General features: G+C 44.5%; 1 protein-coding gene across 4 annotated transcripts in view; it reads left to right on the forward strand.

Moving 5' to 3' along the window:
• The window catches only part of dclk1a (doublecortin-like kinase 1a), a 475,245-nt gene that overhangs the window by 363,976 nt on the left and 97,682 nt on the right, over positions 1 to 13,587 (forward strand). For all 4 annotated transcript variants that reach the window (XM_038818045.1, XM_038818046.1, XM_038818044.1 and 1 more), the window contains 3 exons: positions 2,569 to 2,656; positions 7,905 to 8,013; positions 8,690 to 8,747. In XM_038818045.1, the coding sequence (XP_038673973.1) occupies positions 2,569 to 2,656; positions 7,905 to 8,013; positions 8,690 to 8,747 (255 nt within the window). The remainder of the gene's footprint in view (positions 1 to 2,568; positions 2,657 to 7,904; positions 8,014 to 8,689; positions 8,748 to 13,587) is intronic.

A 13,587-nucleotide genomic window follows, 5' to 3' on the forward strand; every position in this document is an offset into this window, starting at 1 on the left:
AGGGATTAAGGGTTATGGTGTTCGGGATGGAAAGTGGAGCTAAGTCCACAAAAGATCACCCATGATCTCATTGAATGGCAGAGCAGGCACGAGGGGCCAGATGGCCTACTCCTGCTCCTAGTTCTTATGTTCTTATGAGTTCGGCTGAGTCCCGCCAGCGTGGGTTACGTATGGTACCACCTGGTGGGACCTCGGAGTTCTGTCTGCGGGGGCCATTTTGGTGGGCGGGGGGGCCTCCACGGTGGCCTGGCCCGCAATTGGGGCCTACCAATCGGTGGGTGGGCTAGTTCCATGGGGGCCTATGTTCTTCCACACTGGCCCCCTGTAGGGCTTCACCATATTGCCCGGGGGCCGCACGGGGACAGGAACCCACGCGCATGCGTGAACTCGCGCCGATCCCGTGGCGCGCATGCGTGGACTCGCGCCGGCCGTGGCGCGCTGGCTTTCGGGCACCGGAGCTGCGGAGACCATTCCGGTGCCATGCTAGCCCCCTAGGAAGGGGTGGATAGCTGCCAGGTGAGGCCCGTTGACGCCGGAGTGGCTCTCGCAAGTTTTCACGCCAGCGACAGAACTTGGCTGCAGGATTGGAGAATCAGTGTGGAGCAACAGAAATGTCATTAGGCTATCCAAACAACCAATCATATTAGAATATTTTCACAGACAGTCAAACAGGAAATAAAAAGTACTGAAGTAAAATTGCTTTTGATGTTTTTTTTACACAGAGAAAGTTAAAGCTTGAGATGTATACTGGGTGAAGATAGAAGCTGAAATGGTCTGCAATATTTTTAAAATTAAAAACTGAGCTTAAAAATCAACAAATTAACTTGCTTAACAAATGTCCACGGTTACAATTTTCTTCAGCGCAAGTTCTGTTATTTAACAAATTTTAATAATCGCATCGCTATTTTTAAAAGAAAACAGTTACACCTGATGGGACAAGGTGCAACTTTCTATGGGGTTTCAAACAGCAGTGTGGGAGCAGGACATTGCAACTGATTGCAGTGATTGTTGACTTTTAAGCAACACAACCCATGGCTGAACCTGAGTAACAGAATTTGGGAATTCCGGACGAATCTGCATATGCCCAACGTCCAAAAATTACAATCAGTTTTGGGAGTAATGGCGATGAATGCTGACAATTCACCATCAAACCCATTGCGTCTCACTGCCCAACCCCACCATGTCCCAAACCTCATCCAGAAAATTCTGGCTCTTGTCATATAATAAATACTCCTACTAATTACAGTCCAGGTCATTAGCAACCTTTGTATTCTGTAAGACGAGGCTGTTAAAAAATAATTCTTCACAATGTTTGTGTGCACATACACATGTCTGTATGCTATCATGCATGTTTAATGTACTGTGTCAGCCATGACCTAGCTGGCTACTCTTGCTTTCAAGTCACAAGGTTATGGATTCAAGTTGCACTCCAGATTGACATTCTTTTCACAGTACTGATGGAGTGGAGTGCTGCACTGTCGGATATGCTGTCTTTTGGATGAGATATTAAACGGATGCCTGTCTGGCCTCTCAAGTGGACGCAAACCATCCCGTTGCACTATTTGGAAGAAGTTAGAGGAATACTCCCCTGTGTCCTGGCCAACATTTAAATTAACATTGACGAAAACAGAGCATCTAATCTTTATCACATAGCTGCTTGTGGGAGCTTTCTATGCATCACTTAGCTGTCATGTTTCCTCAATTGGAACAGTGACTACACTTCATTTGATTGGCTGTATTTTGGAATATCCAGTGATCACAAAAGGTGCTATAGAGATGCAAGTATTTTACAATTGCTGTTTACACTAACGGACACATTATTTATACGTCTTGGAGCTACACTGTTCATTTTTTACTTCTCTGGATGAATAATGTAAATGTTCTGTTGCTTGAAGAGAACGTTTTGTGGTATTGTACTTGAGCTTCCTGGAGCGCTGTGACACAATTTTCAGTGAAAACCTGACTGCTTCTGGGTATATTAAGATGGTTAAAACTTTCAGACTCCCAGCCCCATTGGAGTGAATGGACCAGAATTCTGCATTTGGCAATTTGTTTATAGCATTAAATAGAAGCGATCTAATTCATGTCATATTCTGATTCAAAATATGAGACTTTGCTTTTTGAAATGAAATGAAAATCGCTTATTGTTGCAAGTAGGTTTCAAATGAAGCTACTGTGAAAAGCCCCTACTCGCCACATTCCAGCGCCTGTTCGGGGAGGCTGGTACGGGAATTGAACCCGCGCTGCTGGCCTGCCGAGATCTGCTTTCAAAGCCAGCGATTTAGCCCTGTGCTAAACCAGCCCCCTTTTTGACTGTAATCACACATGCTCATAATAAATAATGCATGTTTTCCTTTCAAAACAGAGGCGAATAATATCCCAAAGGTAATATTAGCAAACGTTCACACATACCATTCAATATTACTGAAGTCGGCCTTTTCTTTGGGAAAGAAGCATACAGCAGTTGTACATTCTCAAGTTAATGCACTACATAAATAAGGACAGATGAGCTTTAATATGACTTTCCTGCTATTCACCCACTGCAAATACATTTCTTTTTTCTGCTAGAGTTCTCAGCATGGTGGATCCTCAACATCTCTGGCATCAACCAAAGTTTGCAGCTCCATGGATGACAATGATGGGCCTGGTTGTGAAGGTAAAGATCAAACCAGCGAACCAACATTCTTTGAACAAGTGGTGTTATGATATTGCTACCATTGCGGAGCTGCTTATTTCTAATTTATTGTTGATGCTGATTGTGTTGTCACCCGTGAATCTTCCAGTTTAGTTAGAGGGGAGATACTGCATCAGAGATGGGAGGAAGGTGAGGTTGGATTTTAACTCTGAGGAAGGGAAGGCGTGGAAGTTGACAAGATGACTTTGGGGGTTGGGAAACCCAGAGTTGTTGTGGGGGGATAAGGAATTTGAGAGACTGGAACCGGGAAGATTTAGGTCTGGGAGAGATCATAAGAGTCATGAGGTAGATCAGAAGAGCTGTGGATTGGCTGATCATAGGAGCACTGATATATGTACTGGATCCAGCAGGTTAAGTGGAAAGGCATTACCTCCTGGTGCAGTAGTCTTCATTTCCATTAAGCCAACAGTTTATTTTCTGAGGCTTGGGATAAATTTAAATTGGTTCATATATATATGAGACGCACAGCATGATATTTAAATTGCCAACATGCCTCTTGTGCTGCGTTCATAAGTTCACAGGAAATAGGAGCATTTATTGCCCATCCCTAATTGCCCTTGAGGGGGCATTTAAGAGTCAACCACATTGCTGTGGATCTGGAGTCACATGTAGACCAGATCAGGTAAGGGTGGCAAATTTCCCTCCAGAAAGGATATTAGTGAAGCAGATGGGGTTTTAGGACAATCTACAATGGTCATCATTAGACTTTTAATTCCAGATTTTATTGAATTCAAATTTACCATCTGCAGTGGTGGGTTTGAACCTGGGTCCTCAGAGCATTGCTCTGAGTCTCTGGTTAACTAGTCCAATGATAACACCATTATGCCACCACCACCTGCTGTGCTCATCAATAAAGTCATGACCGATCTGATCGTCAGTCAAAATCCTGGAATTCCCTCCGTAAGAACACTGTGGGTGGACTGCAGCAGTTCAAGAAGGCAGCTCACCAACACCTTCTTAAGGGCATTTTTGGATGAGCAATAAATGCTGGCCGAGCCAGTGATGCCCACACTCCATGAAAGAATAAATGAAATTGTGGCCTTAACTCCACTTTTGTGATTGGTCTCATCACCCTTGTCTTGTAGATTGAAAATCTTTGTAACTCAGCTTTGTACATGTTCAATGACCCAGCCTCCACCATTCTCTGTGGAAGAGAATTCCAAACACTAACAACCCTCTGAGAGAAGAAAATGGGCGATCCCTCATTTTTAAGCTGTGCCCCTTAATCCTCGATATCCCCATGAGGGGGAACATCCTCTCAACATCTACCCTGTCAAGCCCCATCATAATTTTATATGTTTCATCTCTCATTTTCCAAACTCCAACCTTTCCTCAAAAGACAAACCCTACATCCCGGGAATAAGCCTCATGAACCTTCTCTCAACTGCTTCCAATGTAAGTATATCCCTCCTTTAGGAAGGTGATCAAATCTGTACGCAGTGTGGTCTGGTTTCACCAAATCGCTGTTTTTTTTTCCTTAATCTTTCCTGGGAAGTGGATGTTGCTGACAAGGCTAGCATTTACTGACCATCCCTAATTGCCCGTGAGTAGTTTGGCTTTCTAGGACACTTCAAAGGGCTGTTAAGAGTCATTCACATTCCTGTGGGTCTGCAGTCAAATGAAGGCCAGATTGGGTAAGGATGGCAGATTTCCTTCCACCAGTGAGCCAGATGGATAATCACATGGTCACTTTAACTGAGAATAGATGTGCAATTTACCAGCATTGTCGCGCTGATCCAGATATACATATATAGGCTCATTTCATAGCAATTCCGAGCTGGCAAGGTCATTGCCAGGGTGCCCAATTGGTACTGTCAAGGGTCTGGGCCTGAGGAGGGCTATGCCCAGGAAAGGGGGAGAGGGGCACGTATTAAGGGGCCTAATAAAGGTTGGGGGGGGGGGGGGTGAAGGGTGAGGGTCCTGAAAGGGGAAGGTCCAAAAGGTCTGAAAAGTGAGGTGTCCCTCAGTGACCCCATAGCGGGTTATCCTCACTTGGAGGGGTGTGGGATAATGCCCATATGTGCGGGGGGGGGGGGGTTGATATTGCTCCTGGGTGGGGGTTGTAGGGTTCCTCAAGCCCAGTTAGAGATCCGGGCCCCCTTTCAAAACGGCGCCACGTTCTCGGAGTCTCACCGGTCGTGTTCAGCTCCTCAGTGTTGAAAGAATTTGCAAGTGTGAGCCTGAGTGGGGAGAAACTCCCCAAGACTCAAGAAAATGACTAAGGGTGTGATTACCCAGGTGGCAACTATGTCCCACAGCAAACACATTTAGCCACGAATGTCCTGGCATTTGCAGTGCTGTGAAACACAACACTATCTAATGTGACTCAAGTTGGATATGGGGCCTCAGCAGGGAATGTGCGGCTGAGGCTGCACTTTGTCCCGTTTCCTGCACTGAGGAGCCCCAGTCGCTGAAACATCTCAGTATAGGGAGAGATCGGGGCACCATTTAAAAATGGCATCCTGATCTCTCGGGCCCCTGACGTGACCCTCGATTCTCTCTCTCTCTCTCTCTCCCCCCCCCCCCCCCCCCCTCCCCACCCCACCAAGAAGCTTGGATGGCATCTGCAGTACCAGGGTACTACCCTGCCCAGAAGGCATGCACCTGCAGGCTCCAATCCCCTGGGAGATTGCTACATGGCATTCTATCTGGTGCCCGTTTGTGGAGACTAGTACTGAACGGCACTCGCCAGAGTGCCTCCAAGGCAAAAGGGATAGATCCCAATGCCTTGGTTACCTCAAGGAACTGAGATGAGTCTAGCTGTCCGGCTGTAATATGCAATTTTCCATAAGGTAATCCCACCCATAATGGGCGGGCATAACATTACCATGCCTTGTGAGATCCAATGCGATCTTACAAGGCTTGGCGAGCCAGGTAAGATACTGGGAGTGGGTTCTCACTTCATTTTCCAGCCACCATGCGTCGCGATGCACTGCTTTTCAGGTACAGTGAGGCTGGTATCATGGAATCAGAGCATTTACAGTGCAGAAGGAGGCCATTCAGCCCATCGAGTCTGCACTGGCCCTTGGAAAGAGCACCCTACATATCCCCGTAACCCCACCTAACCTTTTTTGGACACTAAGAGCAATTTAGCATGGCCAATCCACCTAACCTGCACATCTTTGGACTGTGGGAGGAAACCAGAGCAACCAGATGAAAACCACGCAAACATGTGGAGAACGTGCAGACTCCGCACGGACGGTGACTCAAGCCGGGAATTGAACCTGGGACCCTGGAGCTGTGAAGCAACTGTGCTAACCAATGTGCTACTGTGCTGGTAAATCGTGCCCTGTGTGGGTGGATAGCGGTGTGGATTTCACCCAAAAAGCCAGTGAGAAACAACCCCCCAAGCTCACCCACAATGAAATTTTTTGGTTGATTCACGCTTGTGATATCCATTTCAGATTTTATTAATTGAATTCAAATTCCAACAGCAGCCATGGTGAGCATTGAACCCATATCCCTAAGGTATAGTCTGGGCCTTTCAATTACTGGTCCAGTGACATTTACCACTATGCCACCATCTTCCCCACTTTTATACTCCATACTTATTGCAATAAAGGTTAACATTCCATTTACTTTCCTAATTACATGCTGTCCCTGCATGCTGACCTTTTGTGATTCATATGCATGGACACCCAGTTCCTCTGCACTGCAGAATTCTGCATTTCCACTTAAACAATATTCCACTTTTCTATCCTTCCTGCCAAAGTGTGCAAGCTCACATTTTCCCACATTATATTCCCTCTGCCAACTTTTTGTCCATTCACTAAGGGTGGGATTCTCTGGTCCCCCAGCCGCGTGTTTCTTGGTGGAGCACTGTTCACTGGCCTCGGGATTCTCTCTTCCCACTGCTTGTCAATGGGATTTCCCGTTGAAGTCACCGCATGCCACTGGGAAACCTATGGTTAGGGTGTGCTGCCAGCGGGAAAAGAGAATCCCAATCCCAAAAGATAATTTCGGCCTAAACCTATCTTTCTCTCTTTGCATACTCTCTCTGTATCCTCCTTACAACTTGCTTTCCTATCTATCTTTGTCTCTTCAGAAAACTGGTTGCAATGGGCTGGATTCTTTGGCCGTGCCTGTCGCAAGATCACCAAGGGTGGGACGCGGACCACGTAAAGGCCCATTGACATCAGGCGGGGATTTCTGGTCGCTGGGCGAGCGCGGCCGTAGAATCCAGCCCAATATATTCAGTCCCTTCATCCAAGTCCTTAATATGGATAGTCAATATTTGGGGTGGGCTTCAGATTTTTAACGTTTCTACATCAACCTGACCAAAGCCTGCTTGTTTAGGGGACTAAAGCCACCCTCCTTTGATTTTTATACGGAGTTTTGTGCATACACATCGATGGGACTCTTTACAACAGAATATTCACCCTATCACAAAAGGCGCAATTCTTAACAAGTTCAACCACCTTTTGTTTATTCCTAATGTTCCAGTTATTAATAAAGGCATAGCATGGAAAATTTATCTGGAATATTTTTAGTAAATGTTGGATTGATGTTTGCTATTTGTTTTGAATTGTGCACTTTATCATCTTGAATTGAGAGAGATTTCCTTCTGGGTGTTAAAATGATAAGACACCAGTGTCTTAGGGTCCCCGACTTAAAATAAGAGGGTTCGCAAATAGGCTACAATTTACATCACAGTTCTTGTTTTGATCTTGTGATCATCCTCTTTATGATGATTACTATATTCAGTTTTCTCTACTTTTTTTCCCCAATATATCGCATATATTTCTATCCTGATTTGTAAAATGTTGTAGTTCTATATTTTTCATACAGACTTTCAAACGTTGTGTTAAAATAATAAAGTTGCTGTTCAATAAATAAACCATTTATAATAAAATTGCACAATTGTCTTCAGGAAGAATGATGACTCATCTGCATCTCCTTGGCAGAGAGAGTACCAAAGTAAATACTTACTGCTCACCGAAACTGAACATTTGGCATTTTAAAACAGTTTAGCCTTGAAATTATTGTTGGCAAAACTGGTGGATCAGTAGATTCTATGATTCCCCTTGTGGTTATTCCATCAAACACATTAACCCATTTAACCTGAACCATTTAAAACCTACGTTAAAGGGAAGGGTATCAAGTATTTTTCCACAAATGTAGCCAGTGATAATTTACAAGCCGTTATCTTTACATAAAAGCCTAGTTTTTGTGACATGGCCGTAAGTTTAACAAGTGCTCATTCTTGCAGATGTTGCCGAGGAAATGTTCCAAGTACCAGCATCCATAGCTGAACGTTACAAAGTTGGAAGGACTATCGGGGATGGAAATTTTGCAATTGTTAAAGAATGTATAGAAAGGTTTGTATGTAACAACGTTGAAGCAGACATTCAGGGTAGATTTTCCTCAAAGCTGCATTTAGGGAATCAGTGATCCCCGGGCACAATGCAGTCAAATAATCCAGTTCAATCAATTCTCCCACCTCTTGTAGGCATGTCCAAATGTTCTTTTTATAATAAGGTGACGCAGGTGAATGAGACCCTGCTTCATCCAACAGATGTGGCTTTGGCCACATGAACTGGAGGGTGGGCCCAGGCCTCAAACATATCAGGTGAGTAAACAAATGTTCCCCCCCTTTCCCCATGGATGAATTGAAGAACATGGACCTTCTGGCAATAGTCAGATATTTGAAGCTTGGTGTTGGGAGTGCTGATGCAGGCCTAAGACATCTGAATTGCTTGGCAATTTCCTCCCTGATGTTGGCGCACAAGGCATAGCCAGGGATAGGCGTGTGATTGAAATGCACCTGAGCCATGCAAATAGAAAGCACACTGGAAAATCTCCCGCATTCATTTTAACTCAAAAGTTGTTGTATGACATATAAGCAGAAGTTAATATATTTATCAAATGCTTGTATCATCTGGAGATTATAATTTCTATTAATTTTAAGAAACTCTTTGCAGCAAATCAAAATAACTTTTCTAATTTATACTTGTGCTATGTTCTAATTTTAATGCTTTATTTTCCTTCCATTAGGTCAACTAGTAGAGAATATGCTTTGAAAATTATTAATAAAAGCAAGTGTAGAGGCAAAGTGAGTACTGAAATAATTATTTTACTCAAATGCTGGGAAAGGTTGGAATATTATATCCTTGTAATATTGAAGCAGTGGGCTGGATTCTCCTGCCCCACCTCCCGCAAGAACGTCAGGGGCAAGACGGCGACAATGGAAAAATCCATTGATCTCTGCCAGGATTCTTCGGGCGCCGGGCAAATGTGGCCGGAGAATCCCGCCCAGTGTTCCTGTATAGGGGAAGTTTGGTAGGTCTGTTCGTGGCCTTGTGGTTTGAAGCTCAGTATTGATTAACCCATATTCATGCATATCCTTACTGGATAATTTATGGTGTTTCTTGGATGGGTAATCATTGTGTGAGAGCAGTGGAGTGCTCCATCTCAGGATGGAGCAAAACATGTCAAACCTTAAGTATGGAACAGATAATATGGCTTCTGCTGTCTACTCTTGGAAAATGCTGATGCCTTCCCTAATGAAAAATATGGGAAAGATACACCCGGGATCCAAAACTTGAAAGAAAGAAATTCAAAGTAAAATGTTGTCTAATATGTGGGGATCTCTACAATCCTAATTGTAATAGTCAAGACAATTGCAACTGGATGAGTTTGAAAAGTTATTTAAAAGAAACCTGCAGTTCCTGGCTAGCTACAGACCACAGTAAGAAGTTTTACAACACCAGGTTAAAGTCCAACATGTTTGTTACAACACTAGCTTTCGGAGCACTGCTCCTCATTCACCTGAGGAAGGAGCAGTGCTCCGAAAGCAAGTGTTTGAAACAAACATAGAATTTACAGTGCAGAAGGAGGCTGTTCAGCCCATCGAGTCTGCACCGGCTCTTGGAAAGAGAACCCTACCCAAGGTCAACACCTCCACCCTATCCCCATAACCCAGTAACCCCACCCCACACTAAGGGCAATTTTGGATACTAAGGGCAATTTATCATGGCCAATCCACCTAACCTGCACATCTTTGGACTGTGGGAGGAGCACCCAGAGGAAACCCACGCACACACGGGGAGGATGTGCAGACTCCGCACAGACAGTCACCCAAGCCGGAATCGAACCTGGGACCCTGGAGCTGTGAAGCAATTGTGCTATCCACAATGCTACCGTGCTGCCCTACAATGCTAACGTGCTGCCCTACAATGCTACCGTGTTGGACTTTAACCTGGTGTTGTAAGACTCCTTACTGTACTTACCCCAGTCCAACGCCGGCATCTCAACATCATAGCTACAGACCAGTCTGGACATGTATGTCATAAAATCACAGAATCCCTACATTTAATCATAGGATCATAGAATCTCTACTGTGCAGAAGGAGGCCGTTTGGCCCATCAGGTTTGCACTGACCCTCTGAAAGAGCACCCTACCTAGGCCTAAGACCCCACCCTATCCCTGCAATCGCAGCTAACCTTTTGGACACTAAGGGAAAATTTAGGATGGCCAATTGATCTCAACTACATATCCTTTGAATGTGGGAGGAAACTAGAGCACCCAGAGGAAACCCACGTGGAGACTGGGAGAACGTGCAAACTCCACACAGTCACCCAAGGCTGGAATTGGACCCGGATCCCTGGCACTGTGAAGCGGCAGTGCTAACCACTGCGCCACCATGCCGCCCCTCGTCACAAATTTCACAGAATTTATTAAGTTAATTGTAATAAGTACAAAATTATGATATTTAACAAGGCAGTGGATCTGTCCACTCACTCTGGAACACCAACTCTCAACTTCGGTTGGCTGTGGCACTTTTCTCTTGTCCTATTCACCAAAGTCTATCTTCTTTCTTCTTTCTGTATATCTAGAAACTTAAAACTTGTTGCCTGTTACCTCTTGCCGGCAACTACGTCTCTGCATGGCCAGCAGCATCCTTTGGTTTTGATTGGCCTAAACAGCATATGATCAGCCCTTGATTGGTTAAATGGTGCATGGTCAATGACTAATTGCTCTCTGAAGAGTAATGGTCATCTTGCTGATGTCACTTCCCATTAACTCCTGCCTTCTTTGATTTTTCTTGAAATTGATTTCCTTTAGAACTCATTGACCCAAAAGACACAACCATAGGTGTTTGGGAAATGTTCAAACACCTATATGTAACTTCTTACTGACAGGCTGATGCCTGAGTCAAGTTACTTAAAAACAAATAACTAAGGGGCCAAGAGGTACACAATCTCAAACTAATAGGGCAATTACAAAATTACTGCAGTACATCTGAAATCAATACATAAAGATGGTTAGTAGCAACATACACATTACAAAATACCATATTCTACTAATACATTGCATGTTCATAAGAAATAATAGTCGCAAAGCTACATGACTACAACACCATTACAGAAACTGATAAAAACCACTAATGCAAAAAATTGGTTTACAGGCGCAACAGGTGATTAAGAAGGCAAATGGAATTTTGTCCTTCATTGCAAGAGGGATGGAGTTTAAGACTAGGGAGGTTATGCTGCAATTGTATACGGTGTTATTCAGGCCACACGTGGAATATTGTGTTCAGTTTTGGTCTCCTCACCTGAGAAAGGACGTACTGGAGCTGGAGGGTGTGCAGCGGAGATTCAGTAGGTTAATCCCAGAGTTGAGGGGGTTGGATTACGAGGAGACGTTGAGTAGATTGGGACTGTACTCGTTGGAATTTAGAAGGATGCGGGGGGATCTTATAGAAACATATAAAATTATGAAGGGAATAGATAGGATAGATGCGGGCAGGTTGCTTCCACTGGTGGGTGAAAGCAGAACTAGGCATAGCCTCAAAATAAGGGTAAGTAGATTTAGGACTGATCTTAGGAGGAACTTCTTCACCCAAAGGGTTGTGAACCTATGGAATTCCTTGCCCAGTGAAGCAGTGGAGGCTCCTTCATTCAATGTTTTTAAGATAAAGATCGATAGTTTTTTGAAGAATAAAGGGATTAAGGGTTACGGTGTTCGGGACGGAAAGTGGAGCTGAGTCCACAAAAGATCAGCCACAATCTCATTGAATGGCGGAGCAGGCCCGAGGGGCCAGATGGCCTGATCCTGCTCCTAGTTCTGATGTTCGTACTTTATCTGTTGTATTCTTTGAAGGAAAATAACAATTTCTCCTTCAGGCACTTTAAGTTAATAAACCAAGACCAATAAAGGCATAGAAGTGTAGTTTGAGAGCTAAAGCTATTTTACTTCACATGGCATATTTTTGATGGTAATACAGCATAAGTGTCAAACCCCTTCCCAAAGTCTAATTGCTGGTTTAGCTCAGTGGGCTAGAACCTGGTTTGTGATGCAGAACAAGGCCAGCAGCGCAGGTTCAATTCTTGGACCAGCTGAAAATTCTGAATTTTTCCTCTGTGTACCAAACAGGTGCCGGAATGTGGCAACAAAGGGCTTTTCATAGTAACTTCATTGCAGTGTTAATGTAAGCCTACTTGTGCCAATAAAGATTGTTTATTTATTTATTTACAGCATTTTCTTTCATTGTTAAACTACAAGAAACTTCACGGGTAGAATTTTACACCCCCTCCCCAAGGTGGGTTCTGAGGTGGTGGGAGCATAAAATTCCCCCCGGGAACCCGCTTGCACAAACAAACCCAGGTGCAACTTCACACTTGGGCGAGCAGAGCCTCGGGTGGTAAACCCACCCTTTCACCTACTAAGGCCCTTAAATATCCACTCAATGTTCAATTCATGGCGATTTCCTGCCCAGCTTCAATTTGTAGGCTCCCGGGATCAGGTGTGAGTAAGGCGGGAACCAGAGGGAAAAAACTTTTCTCCATCGCGGGCACGAATGGGGGGAGGAGCGCCCCAGTCCCAAGGCCCCTTCAGCTTTGGGGCGCCCTCCAATCTGGGATTTTGGCGCTCTGCCCCCTCAGCCCAGGCCAACCCCTCGAAACAGCTATCACCACCCTCCCAAACTCGGGATCTCCACGTCTTACTTTTACAAAGGCCGCCGGACTTGGATCCAGGCAGAGTGCTGCAGTACCGCTTCTGGCCACTGCAGCACAGTGCCTGGCCAGTTTGGAGAGCTGCGGACAACCCTCAGAAGCGGGAGTTGATCATAGAATCCCTACAGTGCAGAAGGAGGCTATTCGGCCTAATGTCTGCACCGACCCTCTGAAAGAGTACCTCCAAGGGCGGACAGAAATTCCACCCACTACCAATCAACACTTAAGTGAGTGTTAAATAGCAGCAGGCTGCCGAAAATCAGCAGTTACGCACCGACTCTCAGGATGGCATGCACTGAGTGCTCTCCAACCTTAAAATTCTACCCCATATGTATCCTCTAATCAAGCCATAAAATGTAACAATGATTCTCTTCAAAAATTGTCCTATGGTAAAACCATAAGACCCAACGCTACTTTAGCCTAAGGCAATTAGGAATCACTTGTCAAGTAGGAATCACTTGTCCACACTCAGCTAAATTTCTTCAAGGTTGCACATAAATAAACTAAAATAATTAAATTTATTAACATGGACTTCCTTACAATATCTTTTAATGATGCATGGAATTTTAATTTCTCTGTCAAAAGGTAAAACTGACTTATCATAGATCAGATAAGTAAGTTCAAATTGGTAACTGTACAGGACAAAATCATGGATTCTCAGAAATCAAGAGAAGAATATGCCATTTAAACTATCTTTTTATTGTTCATGGGATGTGGGCATTGTTGGCTAAACCAGCATTTATTGCCCATCCCTAATTGTCCTTGAGAAGGCAGTGGTGTGTTGCCTTTTTGAATCACAACAGTCTGTGTCATAGCAACACCTGTGATGATATGCATAAAGCAGTTCTGTACAGAATGTTATGCATGACCTCCGACCACTAGGTGGATGTGTAAACCCACCATGTGACCCTGTGGCAGGGGAGTTGGGAGTAAGTC

The sequence above is a fragment of the Scyliorhinus canicula genome, chromosome 14 (assembly GCF_902713615.1).
Source record: "Scyliorhinus canicula chromosome 14, sScyCan1.1, whole genome shotgun sequence".
In the NCBI taxonomy this organism is placed as follows: Eukaryota; Metazoa; Chordata; class Chondrichthyes; order Carcharhiniformes; family Scyliorhinidae; genus Scyliorhinus; species Scyliorhinus canicula.